The following is a 17254-nucleotide window of genomic DNA, read 5'->3' on the forward strand; positions in this document are numbered from 1 at the left end:
AGAAGGGCCCGTCACCAGCAGCATCCTGCGTGGTCTTAGAGGGACTCCCCCAGCCCCACACGGCGAAGTTGGCTGGGCTCGAGCCTTGCACTTGCCGCACTTGCCCTGCACAAGCACCCAGTCCCCCGAGGTGTAGGGCAGGTCAGTGGGGGCAGGACCGGGGGGCAAGGGCACAGGTGTGGGGCTCGGGAAGGCAGGGGCAGGAGAGTGGGGAGGGAGAGGACTCCCCCGGGGCGAGCCCCCACTGGTGCCCAACAATGCCGGCCCTGGCTCCCTCTGCTCTGCAGGACCTGCAGTGCCCACCCGCTCGTCTGGGTGCTGCGGGGGGCCGCGCTTAGGGCCGGAGCAGGGGTGACATCATGCGACAGAGGAGGAGGGGCGGCCACAGGGACTGGACAGCTAGGGTCACTGCTGCTGACCTGGACGGCGCCCTACTGGGTCTCGGGGGTCCCAGGCATCCCGCCTTGCCGGGCCAGGGCATCACCTGGCAGAGATATCACTGAGCCTCCCCCGCAAAGTAGAGGAGCTGGTACTGAGTCCCTGGATGGAACACCAAAAACGGCCCCTCAACCACCTCACCGTCACGTGTAGGCCTTGCAGCTGAGGGGAATAGGGTTAAGCACTCAGAGGGGCTTCCCCAGGGTGAAGAGGAGAGGCAGAAGGGCAGCACTGGGGAGGAAGGGCAGGACGGAGCGAGCACCACCCATACGCCCAGCTCCTCCAGGGATTTCCCCCAAGGCAGCAGACAGCACTGCTCCACACAGGGGGAACCACAGAGGGACACCCAGGTACAGCTTGGGGGCAGAACTGATACAGCTCCTCCCTAGGGCTGCACCACCACAACTGCAGCCCCTCTGCAGGAGTCAAGGAGAGGTACTCTGCCGCGGTCTAGGCGGTCAGATTTAACATGCCTGCCCCCTCCATGGGTCGGAGGGGCATTCCTCAGACCCAAACCATGGCCCACTCCCAACACACTAGGATGGAGATGCTGAGGGGAGAAGCAAAAAGACTCGTCCAGCGTAGGGCAGATTGACCCCAGATCCCTCCCGCCAGAGGAAGCAGCCCTTACCCGCCAAAATGGAGAGGGAGCTTTGCCAAAGCAACAAGTGCTTTACCTGGGACCAAAGAGTTTAGGTTCTGAGGGTCCCCAGAAGATTCCCCAACCCCAGCGCCAAAGGTTTCATGTTGTTCTGCACGTCCTGTCCCAAATGTCTCTGCAGGGGGGCTGTGAGTTTGAGACAGCTGTATGAATATGCATACCCGTAGTTAATTTAGGTGGGATCAGATTAGAATGGTGAACTATTGTCATGCTTTAGGGCATAAACTGAGCACCAGCAGGGGTAAGAAAAGAATCCTGCTCCCTCTGCATGGGGTAATATTGCACAATTTGGTATATAACAACTGCTTATGATCCTCTTCCGGAATATTCAACACTGGGTGCTTTGAGAGGCAGGATACCAGCTCAAATGGGTGAATGCACAGAACTAGGATGGAAAATCCCCATGTTCTTATGTTTAATGCTTGCTGTGTTTGAGTGGCCAGTAACCTCCTCAGTGCAGATTGTTTATAAAAATGGAAAAAGAAAACACCTGTCAGCCAGTGCTCTCTGAAGCCCTTCACTCTGGAATTCCACATTATGCCAGCTCAGCTGCAATTCCATACTCTGGTTTATTTCTTTCAAAATCCTGTATCCAGTTAGTTTCAGGTGAACAATAAAGATGCATTGTTTCAGGCTGCATATTTTCAAAGTTCGTTGTTGTTGCATGACTATCTGGGGTTACCCTCTTGCATTTCCTCGCCGCATCAGTGCTATATCTCATTTCAAATTTCAGCTAATGATATAACTTAGAATCCTAGAAGATTAGGGTTGGAAAGGTCCCCAGGAGGTCATCTAATCTCCCCTTCTGAAAGCAGGCTCAACTGCAACTATATCATCACAGTTTAGGCTTTCTGATGCTGTGTCTTAAAATAAATTTAGCATGGAGATTCCACCATCTCTCAAGGTAACCCATTCCAGTGCTTCACCACCCTCCTAGTGAAAAACTTTTTCCTAATATTCAACCTAGACCTCCCCCATTTTAACTTGAGACCATTGCTACTTGTTCTGTCATCTACTACCACTGAGAACAGCCTAGCTCCATCCTCCCTGGAACCCCCTTCAGTTAAAGGCTGGTATCATAGAATCATAGAGTTGGAAGGGACCTCAGGAGGTCATCTAGTCCAGCCCCCTGCTCAAAGCAGGACTAACCTCAGCTAAATAATCCCAGACAGTGCTTTGTCAAGCCGCAGTTTAAAAACCTCTAAAGACAGAGATTCCACCACCTCCCTAGGTAACCCATTCCAGTGCTTCACCACCCTCCTCGTGAAAAACTTTTTTCTAATGTACTAGACCTCCCCCACTTCAACTTGAGACCATTGCTCCTTGTTCTGTCATCTGCAGCCATTGAGAAGAGCCTGGAACCCCCCTTCAGGTAGTTAAAGGCTGCTATCAAATCCCCCCCTCATTCTTGTCTTCTATACACTAAAGAAGCCAAGTTCCATCAGCCTATTCTCCTAAGTCATTTGTTCCAGCCCCCAATCATCTGTGTTGCCCTCGCTGGACTCTCTCCAGTTTATCCACATCCTTTCCGTATTGGGAGGCTCAAAACTAGAGACAGTTCTCCAAACAGGGCTTCACCAATGCCGAATAGAGGGGAATGATCACTTCCTGCAATCTGCTGGCAATGTTCCTACTAATGCAGCCCAATATGCCATTAGTCTTCTTGGCAACAAGGGCACACTGCTGACTTATATCCAGCTCATTGTCCGCTGTAACCCGCAGGTCCTTTTCTGCAGAACTGCTGCCTTGGCAGTCAGTCCCCAGTCTGTAGCAGTGCGTGGGATTCTTCCGTCCTTCATCTTTGCATCTGTGATTTTCTATTAAATACACTATTTATTTATTTTGGCCCCAGTCTCTGTGCAATGTGTGTTCCAAAAAGAACTGATAATTGAGGGCAGATTTCATGGCATTGTGAGCAAGGAAGCAGAGGCAAAACTCCAAGTATCTGCTAATTAAGAATTCAGAGAAACCAGTAGGGGAGACTCAGGACTGGAAGGGATTGTTAGGGCCTGGTGGATGGCGGAGTTGGGCACCTTGTGATGGCAAAGAGGGGCAAAAATGTCAAAGATGGAGGAGAAAGAGGAATAGTGAGAATCAACAAACATACTGATGGAAAATAGGTCTGAGAGTATATGAGAAATTGTCAGCACTGGTGCTCTGGAAGTCACAGAAGGGCCAAGTGACAGGGTACATAGGACTGGGGGATGACAGGTGATTCTTAAAGAGATCAGCTGATGGTTGGAGAGATGGAACTTAGCAATGGAGAGGGCAGTGCTTGGTGATGCAGTGATAAGACATCTGAAACTGTGAACGGCCACAAGGCTAAGCTCAGCCAAATTGGGACAGAGCATCCTTGATTAATGAGGACACATTGTGATGGAAGAGAGGGGCAGAAGAGTCAAAGATGGATGTGAGTGAGGAAGGGTGAGAATCAACAACCAAACTGATGGCAAATAGGGCTGAGAGCATATGAGAATCCACCATCGCTGGTGGTGTGGAAGTCATGGAAAGGCCAAGTGACAGGGTGTGTGGGGCTGGGGGAGGAAAAGTGACACTGAAAGATCAGGTGACGGTTGGAGGGGGAAGTGCTTGGTGATTGAGTGATAAGACTTTAGGTGTGAGGAACTTGTCAGACTATGAACTGCCACAAGGCTGAGCTCAGCCAAATTGGGACGAATCACCTTTGATTAACAAGGACACATCCTTTCCCCCTTGTCACACAGGTTTAAAGTCAGTGGCCCCAGGCAATCACATTCTGCAGGTGTATTTTCCCACTTTGTCACGAAGCTCTTTAGTTTTGACCCCATAAATGATAGGGTTGAGCATGGGGGGTACAAGGAGATAGAGATTGGCCAAGAGGATGTGAACATGGGCAGCGATGCCCTGAACGAACCTGTGTGTCAGGGCAGTGAAGAGGTAGGGAGTATAAGACGTCAGCATCACACAGATGTGGGCTGTGCAGGTGTTGAGGGCTTTCCTGTGGGCGTTCTTGGAGGGGATACTTAGGACAGCCTTGATGATCAGCCCGTAAGACAGGCCAATGATTGTCAGGTCTAATCCAGTGTTCACAATTGTTATCACCAGGCTGTACATCCGGTTGACTGTGGTGTCCCCACACGAGATCTTCACCACAGCGATGTGCTCGCAGTACGTGTGGAGGATGACGCGGTTGGCACAGAATGGCAGCCTCCGCAGTAGTAGGGACACTGGCAGAATCAAGAGAACAGCTCGTATCAAACCCACTAGCCCTAGCTTAGCGACTCGTGCGTTGGTGAGGATGGAGGCGTATCTCAGAGGGTTACATATGGCGATGTAGCGATCGAAGGCCATTGTCACTAGGACGGCTGACTGTGTAGTTGTAAACACGTAAAGGAAGAACATCTGGGTAATGCAGCCATCCACAGTGATGCTTTTGGAATTGAACCAAAATATGCACAGTGCCTTTGGCATGACGCAGGTCGACATGCCGATGTCTGTGAGCGCCAACATGCAGAGCAGCAGGTACATGGGCTTATGCAGGGGCAGCTCTTTGCTCACAACAAAGAGAACCGTGAAATTTCCCAACAGGCTGATGATGTAGAACGTAGAGAAAGGGATGGAAATCCAGATGTGGGCAGCTTCCAGCCCCAGGATGCCATTTAGTATGAATGTTGAAGGACCGGAGGGTGTGACGTTGAAAGCTGCCATGAAGTGGTTGAGCCGCTGATAAGGATCTGAAATGCTCAGGGTCCCTGTGAAGGGAGAGAAGCCCAGCGAGGGGGTTACGCACATGATAACGAAAAGCACGGTAAATAATTTATAGTTATAATCAAGAAAGGGGGCTGAGTAGTGAGGTGGCAACATTATTCCCTTATAGTCAGCAATGGTGAGGCAACATTTGGAGTTCTCTGTCCAGTTTTGGGGCCCCAACTATAAAAGTATGTGCAGAAATTGGAGAGAGTCCAGCGGAGAGTAACAAAAATGATTAAGGGCTGGAGCAACTGAATTATGAGGAGAGGTTGAGGGAACTAGACTTGTTTAGTCTGCAAAAGAGAAGAATGAAGGGTCATTTGATAGCAACCTTTAATTTCCTGAAGGGCAGTCTTGTGCTCATAAGTGTCGTAATGGGTTAAAAACATTGTATTGTGTGTGTGTGCCCCAAGTCCATGTTGAGAAATAGACATAGAAAAATTCATTGAAGATTGTTAATTGTGTTTCAAGGCCTTGTAACCATCAGTTCTTATAATTGTTCTTAGTAGATAGTTGTTGATCTTGTGTAATAGATAAGGAGGTAGAAATTGTAAGCTACCTGGGGAGGAAAACTCGGGGGCAGCAAAACCCTGACCGAAAAGTGACCAGTTGAACTCAAAATAGGGGGAACTTGCAAGCACAGCAGTTCCCAGGCCCAAATTTAGAAGTCGCTGCAACTTTTATATGTTAAGTTACACCTGGTCAAGCATAAACTTCTGACCTGGGGGCTCCCCAAGGAGGGACCGACAAAATTACGTAGAAAATGCCCATAATTGGTTTGGCGGATGTATAGGCTGGAGTGGAGATAAAAGGGTTGTCAGAAAAAGCAAAAATTGAAGAGCCTTGTCGTGAGGACCACCGAGCCTCCCCAAGAGGCGCACCTGAATCGTGCCTGTAAGAGGGTCTGATCAGCCATCTGGCCTCTTTCCAGCTAGGTCGTCGCTACATTTCCTTAAAATATTTAGGTAACTGAGCTGATAACCCATTGGGACTTGTCCCGTGGATGATGACCTGGGTGTGAATACGATAGAGGTTCCACCTGGATGAAAAAATAGCGCTAAATAAGAAAGACCAGGTCATGAAATATTTGTTATCTTTGCTGCTATTGAGTTTGTCTCTACATGTGGTAAGCAGTCAATGTCAATGTTTGTTTAAAAATACAAATTCTACTTGTATTCCAGGAACTATTGTAAGTGTAACAGTAATAGTAACTGTTGTCAGTGTTGTATGTGTAAGCCTTTTTTGCTTTTTTAGCTTTGTTTGCATTTTAAGAATTTGTAAAAGAATACTTGTGGTAAAGTAAATCATTTAAGTTGCTAGTTGTAGTATTAGTGAGTTGATAAATAAAAACTATTAAATGGTTAAAAATCTGGGAAGTTTGCCAAGATTTTCTGGGAAGTTTGCCAAGTTTTTCTAAGTTAGTGTTTCCAAGCCTCACACTCTGTCTTAAAAGGGATATATACAAACCACCTTAGTGTCTTAAAGCACTCTTCAAACTGCTCCCGTAATTTTGGGGGCCGTTTGCCCCTGGTAACATTATCAAAACACAACACTTAGGCACTTCAATAAGTCTTGTGCTCCAGCACCCTAATAATTTTTGATGCCCTCTGCTGGACTCTCTCCAACTTGTCCACATCCTTTCTGTAGTGGGGGGCCCAAAACTGGACACAATACTCCAAATGCGGCCTCACCAATGCAGAATAGAGGGGAATAATCACTTCCCACGATCTGCTGGCAATGCTTCTACAAATGCAGCCCAATATGCTATTAGCCTTCTTGGCAACCAGGGCACACTGCTGACTCATATCCAGCTTCTTATTCACTGTAACCTCCAGGTCATTTTCTGCAGAACAGCTGCCTAGCTCATCGGTCCCCAGTCTGTAGCTGTGCATGGGATTCTTCCATCCTAAGTGGAGGACTCTGCACCTGTCCTTGTTGAACCTCATCAGATTTGGTTTGGCTCTGTCTTCCAATTTGTCATGGTCACTCCTTATCCTATCCATACCTTCCAGGGTATCTACCACTCCCTATCTTAGTGTCATCTGCAAATTTGCTGAGGGTGCAATCTACCCCATCCTCCAGATCATGAATGGAGATGTTGAACAAAACCGTCCCCAGGACCAATTCCTGGAACACCCCGTTTCTGACCGGCTGCCAGCTAGACATGGAGCCATTGATCACTACCCATTGCGGCCGATGATGTAGCCAGCTCTCTATCCATTTAATAGTCCATTCATGCAACCTATACTTCTTAAACTTGCTGATAAGAATACTGTGGGAGTACGTATCAAAAGCTTTGCTTAAGTCAAGGTATATCATGTCCACCGCTTTCCCCACATCCACAGAGCCAGTCACCTCTTCATAGAAGGCAATCAGGTTGGTCACTCATGACTTGCCTTTGGTGAATCCATGTTGACTGTTCCTGATCACCTTCCTCTCTTCCAAGTGCCATAAAGTGGATTCGTTGAGGACGTGCTCCATGATTTTTCCAGGGATTTAGGTGAGGCTCAGCGGTCTGTAGTTCCCTGGATCCTCTTTCTTTCCTTTCTTGAAGATGGGCACTATATTTGTCTTTTTCCTATCATCTGGGACATCCCCCAATTACCACGAGCTTTCAAAAATAATAGCCAATGGCTCTGAAATCACATCAGCCAACTCCCTCATCACCCTCGGGTGCATTGCATCTGGCCCTATGGACTTGTGTATGTCCAATCTTTCTTAATAGTCCTGAACCTGTTCATTCAGCACTGAGGGATGTTCACCTCCTCCCCATTCTGTGCCGCCCAGTGCAGTAGTCTGGGAATTGACCTTGTCTGTGAAGACAGAGGCAAAAAAGGCACTGAGTACCTCAGCTTTCTCCACATCCTCTGTCACTAGGTTGTCTCCCCCATTCTGTAAGGAGCCCACACTTTCCCTAATCTTCCTCTTGTTGGTAACATACCTGTAGAAACCCTTCTTGTTCCCCTTGATGTTTCTTGCTAGCTGCAACTCTAATTGCGCTTGACCTTTCTGATTTCATTCCTGCACGTTCGAGCAGTATTTTTATAATCCTCCCTAGTCATCTGACCAAGCTTCCACTTCTTGTAAGCTTCTTTTTTGTGTTTAAGCTCACCAAAGACTTCTTTGTTAAGCCAATCTGGGCGCCTACCATATTTGCTATTCTTTCTGCACATCAGGATGGTTTGTTCCTGTGCCCTTAATAAGGTTTCTTTAAAATACAGCCAGCTCTCTTGGATTCCTTTCCCCCTTATATAAGCCTCCCAGGGGATCCTACCCATCATCTCCCTGAGGGAGTCAAAGTCTGCTTTTCTGAAGTCCAGGGTCAGTATCCTACTGTTCTCCTTTCTTCTTTTTATCAGTATCCTGGACTCGACCATCTCATGGTCACTGCTGCCCAGGTTACCACCACTTCTACTTCCCCTACCAAATCTTCCCTGTTTGTGAGCAGCAGGTCAAAAGGAGCACAACCCCTAGTTGGTTGCTCCAGCACTTGCACCAGGAAGTTGTCTGTGCTCTGCTGGATTGCTCTCCCAGCAGATGTCAGGATTGAAGTTCCTCATGAGAATTATGTCCTGTGAACTGGAAAATTTCCCTAGTTGACTGAAGAAGCCTCACCTACCTCGTCCTCCTGGTCTGGTGGTCTATAACAGACACCCACCACAATATCACCCTTATTGTTCTTGCTTCTGAGCTTAACCCAGAGACTCTCAACTGGCTTATCTCCAGTTTCATGCTGGAGCTCAGAGCAATCGTAGTGCTCTCTTACGCACAGTCCAACTCCTCCATCTTTTCACCCCTGCCTGTCCTTCCTGAACAGTTTATAACCATCCATGACAGTGCTCCAGTCGTGAGTTACCCACCAAGTCTTGGTTATTTCAATCATATCATAGTTCCTTGACTGTGCCGGGACTTCCAATTCCTCCTGCTTGTTTCCCAGGTTTTTTGAGTTTGTGTACAGGCACTTGAAATAACTGGCTGATTGCCCTACTTTCTCAGTGCAATTCAGGAGACCTCCCTTGTGGCACCCTCCTCCTTCTGCTTCCTCCTGGTGTCCCACTTCCCCACTTACCTCCGGGCTTAGGTCCCCGTCTCCCATCGAACCTAGTTTTAATCCCTCCTCACTAGGTTAGCCAGCCTGTCTGTGAAGATACTCTTCACCGTCTTCGTTAGGTGAATCCCGTCTCTTCCTAGTAATCCTTCTTCTTGGAACAACATCTCATGATCGAAGATTCCAAAGCCCTCTCTGCAACACAACCCTTGTAACCAGTCATTTACTTCCGCAATGTGATGGTCCTTACCTGGCCTTTTCCTTCAACAGGGAGGATGGATGAGAACACCACTTGCATCTCAAACTCCTTTATCCTTCTTCCCAGTGCCACATAGTCCGCAGTGATCCGCTCAATGTCATTCTTGGCAGTGTCATCGGTGCCCACGTGGAGAAGTAGGAAGGGGTTGCAGTCTGAGGGCATGATAAGTCTCGGCAGTCTCTGAGTCACATCCTGAATCCTAGCTCCAGACAAGCAGCACACTTCTCTAATTTCCCTGTCTGGATGGCAGATGGATAACTCCGTCCCCCTTCAGAGGGAGTCCCAACTGCTACCACCACCCTTCTCTTTCTCCTGGGAGTGGTGGTCATGGAACCCTCATCCCCAGCACAATGCATCCCTTGCCTTCTGTTCAACAGGGTCTCCTTCTGATCCATTCCCTCAGATGTGTGTTCCAAATCGTTCTCCGCCGTGGTACCTGTGCAGAGAGCCTGAAAACAATTTCTTACCTCTGTTTGCATTATGGTCATATTGGTTCTCTTGATTCTAAGATTTCCACTTCATTCTATGATTTCCACATCCATATTCCATGCTGGGCATATAGGTTCTCATGATTCTATGATTTCCACATGGCACCAAATTATTTCAGCCATAGTCCAGTCCAGAGATGTTCTCAGAGGGAACTAACCAAGTCGAGTGAATAAGAAACATGATGGGAGATGACGTTTCATGTCAATAAGTGCAGCGTATATGCCTACTGGAGGGACAAACTTGAACTCTTCAAACACCTAACAAGGTTCCAATTTAACTGTCTGAACTCAGGGCAGGGACCTGGCGTAATAGTTTACAGCTCTGCAAAAGGTTTTTTGCACATTTACATGGATAATAACAATGTTCCATTACAATAGCTACAGCTAAATAAATATCTTGGAAAAACCTGTACACCTGTGTGCTTCAGGGCACAAGATAATCTCTGGCTATTAGGTGTTAAGGTGATACCCTCGAGACAGTCAGGTTATCCCCAAAACACCTTTTTCAGCAGCCCCTAGGGTTGTTTCTATCAGAGGGATGACATTAGACTAGATGAACCATAGATCTGATCTACAATGTTATTCCTCTTTTGGAAATGAGCCAAGTTTTCCCCATGGAAATACACATTATCATGCCAGGATGGGACTTTGTCCTCTGCTACTTCCCTTGTTTCTTTTGGTGAGACACTTTCTTGAAGGCAACCAGCTTTCTCTGAGATATAACAAGTACAGTGGTTTTGTTATTCTGCATTGCTAAATGACAAGTGTAAGCAGAGACACCCATCAGCAAGGCAGCTTCTTACCCTTCACACGCTTGAATACTGATAATGTTTCCAGATGTCAAAAAAAATTGGGCGATCATAAATGATGAATAAGATGAGTCTTGGACTAATAGCGATCTGGACTTGTTGGTAAACTGGGTCGAAGCAAACAATAAGTGTTCTAATATAGCTGTGTAGAGAACCAGGTAGGCGATGCTTACAGAATGGGGTACTCTATCCTAGAAAGCAGTGACCCTGACCAAGATTTGGGAGGCGTGAAGGGGGAATTAGCTAAATATGTGCTGCCTGCGTGAGTTAACGTGATCTTAGCATGATAAACAGGGGAATCTCAAGTAGAGGGAGAGAAGTTATTTTACGTTTTTGTTTGGCACTGGTGCAACTGCTGCTGGTATAATGTGCCCAGTTCTGATGCCCACAATTAAAGCTGGATGTTCATACACTGAAGAGGATTCAGAGAAGACTGACAAGAATGTTTAAATATAAGAAATCCTGCCTTAGAGTGATAGACTCAAAGTGCTCAATCTATTTAATGTAAGAGAGATGGGTAAGAGGTGACTTGCTAACAGTCTACAAATACCCACAAGGGAACAAATATTGAATAATGGGCTGAATGTTGAAGTTAGAGATATGCTGACTATAAATACAGTGTGCACTTTTTAAACAGAGAGAGTAATTAACCATTGGAGGAATTATCAAGGTTCATGGCAGATTCTCCATCACTGAGAATTTCTAAAACAAGGTTGGAAGTCTCTCTATAAACTCTTCTCTTGGAATTCCTTGGGGCAGGTCTCTGGCCTGTGCTGTATAGAAGGTCAGACTAGATGATCACAGTGGTGCCTTCTGAACTGGGTGTCTGTGAACACGTCCCTGCAACACAGACAGGAGTCAGCTGGAGGCATTTTGCCTGGAAGCTGGTGCCTGAGCCTAACTGAAGGCATTTTTTTTTTAGTCATGACAGTGCTGAATTTATCCCCACATGTGACTTTGAAGCTTTGAAAACAACACTCTAGGTGTGTTCTGCACAGGTGTGAGGCTTCCCATGAGACACGGCTTGAATGATAGTTTCAAATGAGAAAAATACTGACATGACTCCATAAAATCTCCACCCTGAGGAAAGTATGTACAACTGTCCACATTAATGGATAACAGAGCTGGCTAACAAATGAAACCAGAGAGTCCCGGGTTTAGTGTCTGTGTCCCAGTGGCTCACTGTGTCAGCCAGCGGCAAGTGGCTCCTGCCCGTGGCAGCTGTATTTACCTAGGCATTGACATGACCCAGAATTCCCAGATCTCATTACACACTGTGCACACTTCTCAGCTTTCTCCTTGTTCCTGTGCAGCAGACTCCGAAGCCCCACACGGTGTGTGTAGGGGGGTAATAAGAACAGCAGCACAAAACAGTTGCCTTGGCATCTACCACTGCGCGTGTGACGTTCCTCAGCAGAAAGAAACCGTCTCTGATCCCCCCTAGCCAAGGCACCTTACCCCTGCAGAGGAAGACTTGTGGGGAGCTTGGGGCGGTACATAGGCTGTGCTGGCAATGGTTGCCTGAGAAGCCTGGGGAAGACACTGGCACCCAGCGTAGTGTTGAAATTGGGGCAGACTGGGAGCGGGACGGAGATTATAGACGGGGTCAGATCCGATGGGAGACGGAACCAGCTGAGGAGCAAAGATCAATGGTTCTTTCCGCTGGGGAAATGCCTGAAGTTGGTTAATATTCAACAACCATAAAAAAAAAACTGGAAAAAAATGATCAAAAGTTGTGACACCCAGGCTGCAATTCTGAGACCTGCCCAGACAAAATTGGGGCTAGGATAGCTCCCAGCACTGGCCTGGGACTAACAATGAGAAAGAAAAATTGAATTTCAGCAGTGCTGCCTGTTCACGTACGCCCCACTCCCTGACCCCACAACCCCCAGAGCTGCCACACAGTGATCCCACTCACCCAGGACCAACACCAGGTGCTGGACACACCACACACTGACAGCTCGTACAAATATCTACACAGCCTGGGTTAAACTCTATGTCTGGCTGCATCTGGGGAAAGGGGGAATGGAGGAGGAGCAGCCTGCACAGCCTGTCCGGGGGTGAAGGGAACCCCAGCACAGCTCAGCGTGTGCAGGGAAGAGGAGAGGGACAGACCCGAGGGGAGGGGAGAGAGGACGTGGAGACTAAAAGGAGCCAGCGCGAGTAACTCTGTCTCAGAATGACACAAAGCTTTAGCGTATTCCTGCCAGTTAGAAACCCAGACACAACTTCCTGATGTTGCTTTTCCACATTTGCAATTCCTGAATGGTTGGTCACAGGAGGAGGGATGGGCTGGATGGAGGAAGGTATCAGTGACAATCTTCTAGAGTGTGTCCACAGTACATTAGAGTCTGAGACACCCTCCTGCCTGGGGAGATTGCAGGAGGCCTAGTTACACCTCTTTTGGAGTGTAAATTTGGCAGGATGTCCATTCCCTATTTCGCTCTGTTTCAATCTGGAGTGATCCACTGAAGGCAGAAAGTGATAGCAGAAGCTGGGCAGTCTATAAAACCTTGTTGTGATATCTCTGGTTTCACAGATAGCCACTACAGAGGCTCTGATTACACATCTTAACCTGGCAGTAAAGTTGCTGAACTGGAAAACTTGACCAAAAGAGAAAAAACAACAGAAATAAAAAAAAGGAAGATACCAAAACAGATAGAAGGACACAGTAAGGAACAAGGAAATGATCTTAAAAAGAAATATTTGTGTAAACAATTTATAATAAATCTTTAATCTCTATGCTGGAGAATTCCTGCCCAGGTTGTTGTTCACTTCAACCCCTCCCAAGCTCTTACCACTAACATTATTGCAGAAACTGCAACTCACCGAAATCCCACGCAGCAGAGAGAGGAAATCTCCTTACTGTGACCTGAGAATCCTTGTATGAATCTCACGTCTGACACTCGAAGTGCTGGACAGGGACCTTTATGATTCCCCCGTACAGTCCCTGTGGAGTCTCAGATTGGCCAGGAGCGTTGGACAATTCCCTGCGCTCTGTGAGCAGTGGGAAGGGCAGAAAATAGGCCCTGGAGAATGTCAGTTGAAGAATCCCCTGAGATTAAAGAAACAGAGCCTCAGATTGTTGGAGCACTGAGTTTGCAGACTTGCTAGAGTTGTCCTGCACTGCTAAAACCCAAGAGAGAAAAGAAGAGCAAAGGGTTAGACGTGCTCATTTATCTATCAGCATTTCTGTGCTGCTGCTCATTGTCATAGAATCTGAGCATCTGCTGCTAGTCCTGGCTGATGAGTCCTGTGCTGAATCCCTGAGACTGTGACGTGCACGTGGACAGGCTCTTGTGCATCCCTGTTTTAAACATTGGATTTCCACACTGAGTAACAGTCCCTCCCATCCGGATTGCCCCAGCTTAGTCATAAACCCCTCGGTGCAATATCCTACTATGGGGAAGTGTAGCTTCCTGAGCCCCTTCAGTGATCAGCACATGCCCTGAAGCCTTTGTCTCTTTACCCCAGCTACAGTAACTGCATGGGCTGTCATTCTGGTGGGCAGGGTTCAAAGAGATGTTCAGAGGTGAGTGAGGTGCTCATTGTCCATCCACATTCAATGGGATTCTGCTGCCCACTGCCCTTGTGCCTTTGACAACCTCCCCCCGGGGTCTAGTGGATCATGCGCTGGTCTGGAACTCAGGAGACCTGGTCAATTCCTAGCTCGGCCACAGAGGTCCTGTGTGACCTTGGACGTGTCATCTCATAATCTACCCTGGACTTCAGTTTCCCCTCTGTAAAATAGGGAGAGCACTTCCCTTGCTCATGGGTTTGTGAGGATAAAAATTAATTTTAATTAATTAATTATGTGGAGCCCAAATTGGGGCCAACATTAAGGAGGGACATATGAGGACCCAGAGGTACAGCCATGCTTGTTTATCTCCAGCTATTTCCTTATCCTATCTAAGGATTACACTCCATCATGACCTGGATACTGCACACCCTTCCCCGCACACTGTGCTTTCGTATCCCAGTCAGTGCAGGAACAGTCCAGGGCACCTATTCTCCCCTCCAGGGTCCCCACGACTCCTGCTAATCTCCACAGTCCAAACTTGTGGCAATTTTATTTAGTCAACAGCTTTGAGAGTCTCCTTGTATTGTTTTCAGTGCCTGCTCAGCATTCGTGCTCCCATTTTCAACTGTCCATAAAATATGTCTTTGAGGAATCACATATAATCCAGCCCAGCAAAAAAACGGTTCCTAGCCTTTCGTAACTGTTGTTCTTCAAGAGGCGTGACTCCTGTCCATTCCAATGTAGGTGCTCAAAGTGCACCTCTGGTGGAAGTTTTTTTTCCCTTACTGGTATCCATTGGGTCAACTCTAGTGCTCACAAGAGTCGCACACTCATGGTGCTGTTATATGGGTCCCCGCCAACCCTCCACCTACTTAGTTCATTCTTACCAGCAAACACCAACAAAGGGGCAGTCAGGAGATTGGGTGTCTTGGAATGGACATGAGCAACACATCTCGAAGAAGAATAGTTAAAGAAAGTAGAGAAGAGAGAGCATCTCCAGGAGCTAAAATGGGGGCCCAATGAGCCTTGAGAGGAGTAGAGTGAGTTCCCAGGCTAGGCTCAACTGGCACATTTGAGGGTACAGCCTGTCCAGGCTCTTGAGAAAATGGCTGGTAATTGAGTTGGTGAAGACAGATCGGCAGTTGACCCATGAATAGAACACCGAATCACAGCCAAGTGGACACTCATCGATGTCAACAATAGCCCCTGCTATTTAAATGTAGTAAGCAGTCCAGGATGAATGGTGCGGATGATTGCTGGGTAAAAGACCTTGCTCCACAGGTTATATTAAGAACCTCTTCCACTTTTCCAGGTATATCACTCTACTGGATGGTTTTCTACTCCCTAGAAGGACCTCTCCAGTGGTTCCAGAGCATGTCAACTCTATTGAATTCACCCATGGAGCGTCCAGGTCTAATGATTCAGAGGCCAGACTGGGGCTATCAATATCATGGAAGATCCTTGCCTCCTGACCATCAGCAGAATAATGAGTATGAGTGTAGTGGATGGAAACAAGCAGAATGGAAGTACGGAGAAGGAATACGCCTGCAACCAAGGCCAGGCTAAAGGTTCAGGAAGGAGCAGAACTGCAGACACTTCCTATTGTGCCTTGTTTTGAACAAGCCCGTATGGGAAATAACCCATCTTTGGAAGATGTTCTTCACGATGTCTCGGTGAATGGACCAATCATGGTTGGAGAAGGATCTTCTGAAATGATCCACTGGCTTTTTCAGTGTGCCCAGAAGACAAGAAGTCTCAAGATGGATTGAGGGATCACACAGAATTCTCATAGGGAGAGAGCTTATTGGCAGTAGGGAGGGAAGTGTGCTCAACCCTATCTGATTATTTAGAACATCTCTGTCATATTCACTGTAAGAACCAACACGCCTTTGCCCTCCAGGTGGTTCTGGAATATTTCGCAGGTAAGCCGTACCTCTCTGAGCTCTCTGACGTTGATATGAATGAAGAGCTTTACCTGGCACCAAAGGCTTTGGGTCCTGAAGCTCCCCACATGAGCCATCCTGCCCAGCGCTGTGGAAGAACCCAAACTCAGGGTCCTTACTTACATGTCCATTGCCCAGCGGATAGTCCAAATTAACTAGACAGCAGTTTAGCAAAGTCAAAAGTTTATTTTTCACATAAAGAAGGTGGTCCCTATATGCTAGGGGTGACCTTAAATATTCATTTCTAAAAGCTTTTATAGCCTTACACAAACAAGTCTATTCACGTCACAGTTTCCATGGCAATACATACTAAACAAACTGCTTATTTAGGAATTTTTGGCCTAGTACTTTTCAACTGTCCCTATCTAAGTTGCAAGGTCTTCCTCCGCATTCCATCCCTGCCGGCGCCTAGACCACATAACTATTTTATTACTGCTAAAGTTTCTTAGACTAAATAGCTTTCCATCTCAGGCTTTTGCAGCCATTCCTATAGATCAGTTCTCATAAGAAACAGAGATTCCATCTTCTTTTCCCTCCACAGCGCCAAGACATCAGTAACTAGAGAAGGTGAAGGGTGCCGCCTCGAGAATAAGACCCGTGGATAAACTGACCTTGGGTCCTGCCACGAAAAGACGGTATCGGTAACTGAGGGAGGAAGTGTGATCACCACGTGTAAGCAGTCCCTCTCTGGTCTGTACACTGACATTAGCCAGGACTGCCGTGGTCTGAGCCTCAATCTCGCATGTTGCACAACATAGGTGTATGTGGCCATATGCCATAGACGTTTCACACAATGTCTTGTGTAGTGGTAGGATGGTTTCTGTGACGTTTTATGATGGTGCCCCTGGCCCAGAATCAGATCTCTGGAAGGAAGGCTCTGGCCTGGACCTAGTTGAGGACTGCCCCTCTGATATCTATTATTTGAACAGGTGAGAGAGTTAACTTCTGCACATTTATTAGCAGACCTAACTTTTCTAAGCTTGTCCATATCCAGCTCACTTCGAACTCCACCTGTCCCCTGATGCGGACCCTGATCAGCCAATTGTTGAGGTGAGGGTAAACCTGGACCCCTTGTTTCTTCAGCAATACCACAACAACTGCTATGTACTTGTCAGTTATGTGAGGACCTGCTGATAGGCCAAAGGGGAGGACAGTAAACTAGTAGTGAACTTGGTTCACTGTGGATTGGACGACTCTTATGTGACTCTGAAGGAGTGAGATGTGAAAGTACGCATCCTTCAACTCAAGAGCAGCATACAGTCGCCTGGATGCAGAGAAGGGATAATGGAGTCCAAGGAGAACTTCAGCTTCTTCATGAATCTGTTGAGGTTTCACAGGCCCAGGATGGGTCTGAGACGG

The 17254-nt window shown here is 47.4% G+C and overlaps 1 protein-coding gene across 1 annotated transcript; it reads right to left on the reverse strand.

Annotated features, from left to right (window-relative positions):
* Positions 1 to 3847: 3847 nt before the first annotated feature.
* Positions 3848 to 4786, reverse strand: LOC137167581 (olfactory receptor 52P1-like). The gene has a single exon (XM_067569794.1). It carries the CDS (start codon positions 4784 to 4786, stop codon positions 3848 to 3850), a length of 939 nt encoding a protein of 312 aa, XP_067425895.1.
* Positions 4787 to 17254: the final 12468 nt, after the last annotated feature.

The sequence above is a fragment of the Emydura macquarii genome, unplaced genomic scaffold (assembly GCF_026122565.2).
Source record: "Emydura macquarii macquarii isolate MOO-44397 ecotype Brisbane River unplaced genomic scaffold, CSIRO-AGI_Emac_v2 contig_2938, whole genome shotgun sequence".
NCBI classification, from domain to species: domain Eukaryota; kingdom Metazoa; phylum Chordata; order Testudines; family Chelidae; genus Emydura; species Emydura macquarii.

Coding starts and splice junctions, on each gene's coding strand:
- LOC137167581 (XM_067569794.1), bottom strand. CDS start 4,786: ATGGCAGCTTTCAACGTCACACCCTCCGGTCCTTCAACATTCATACTA.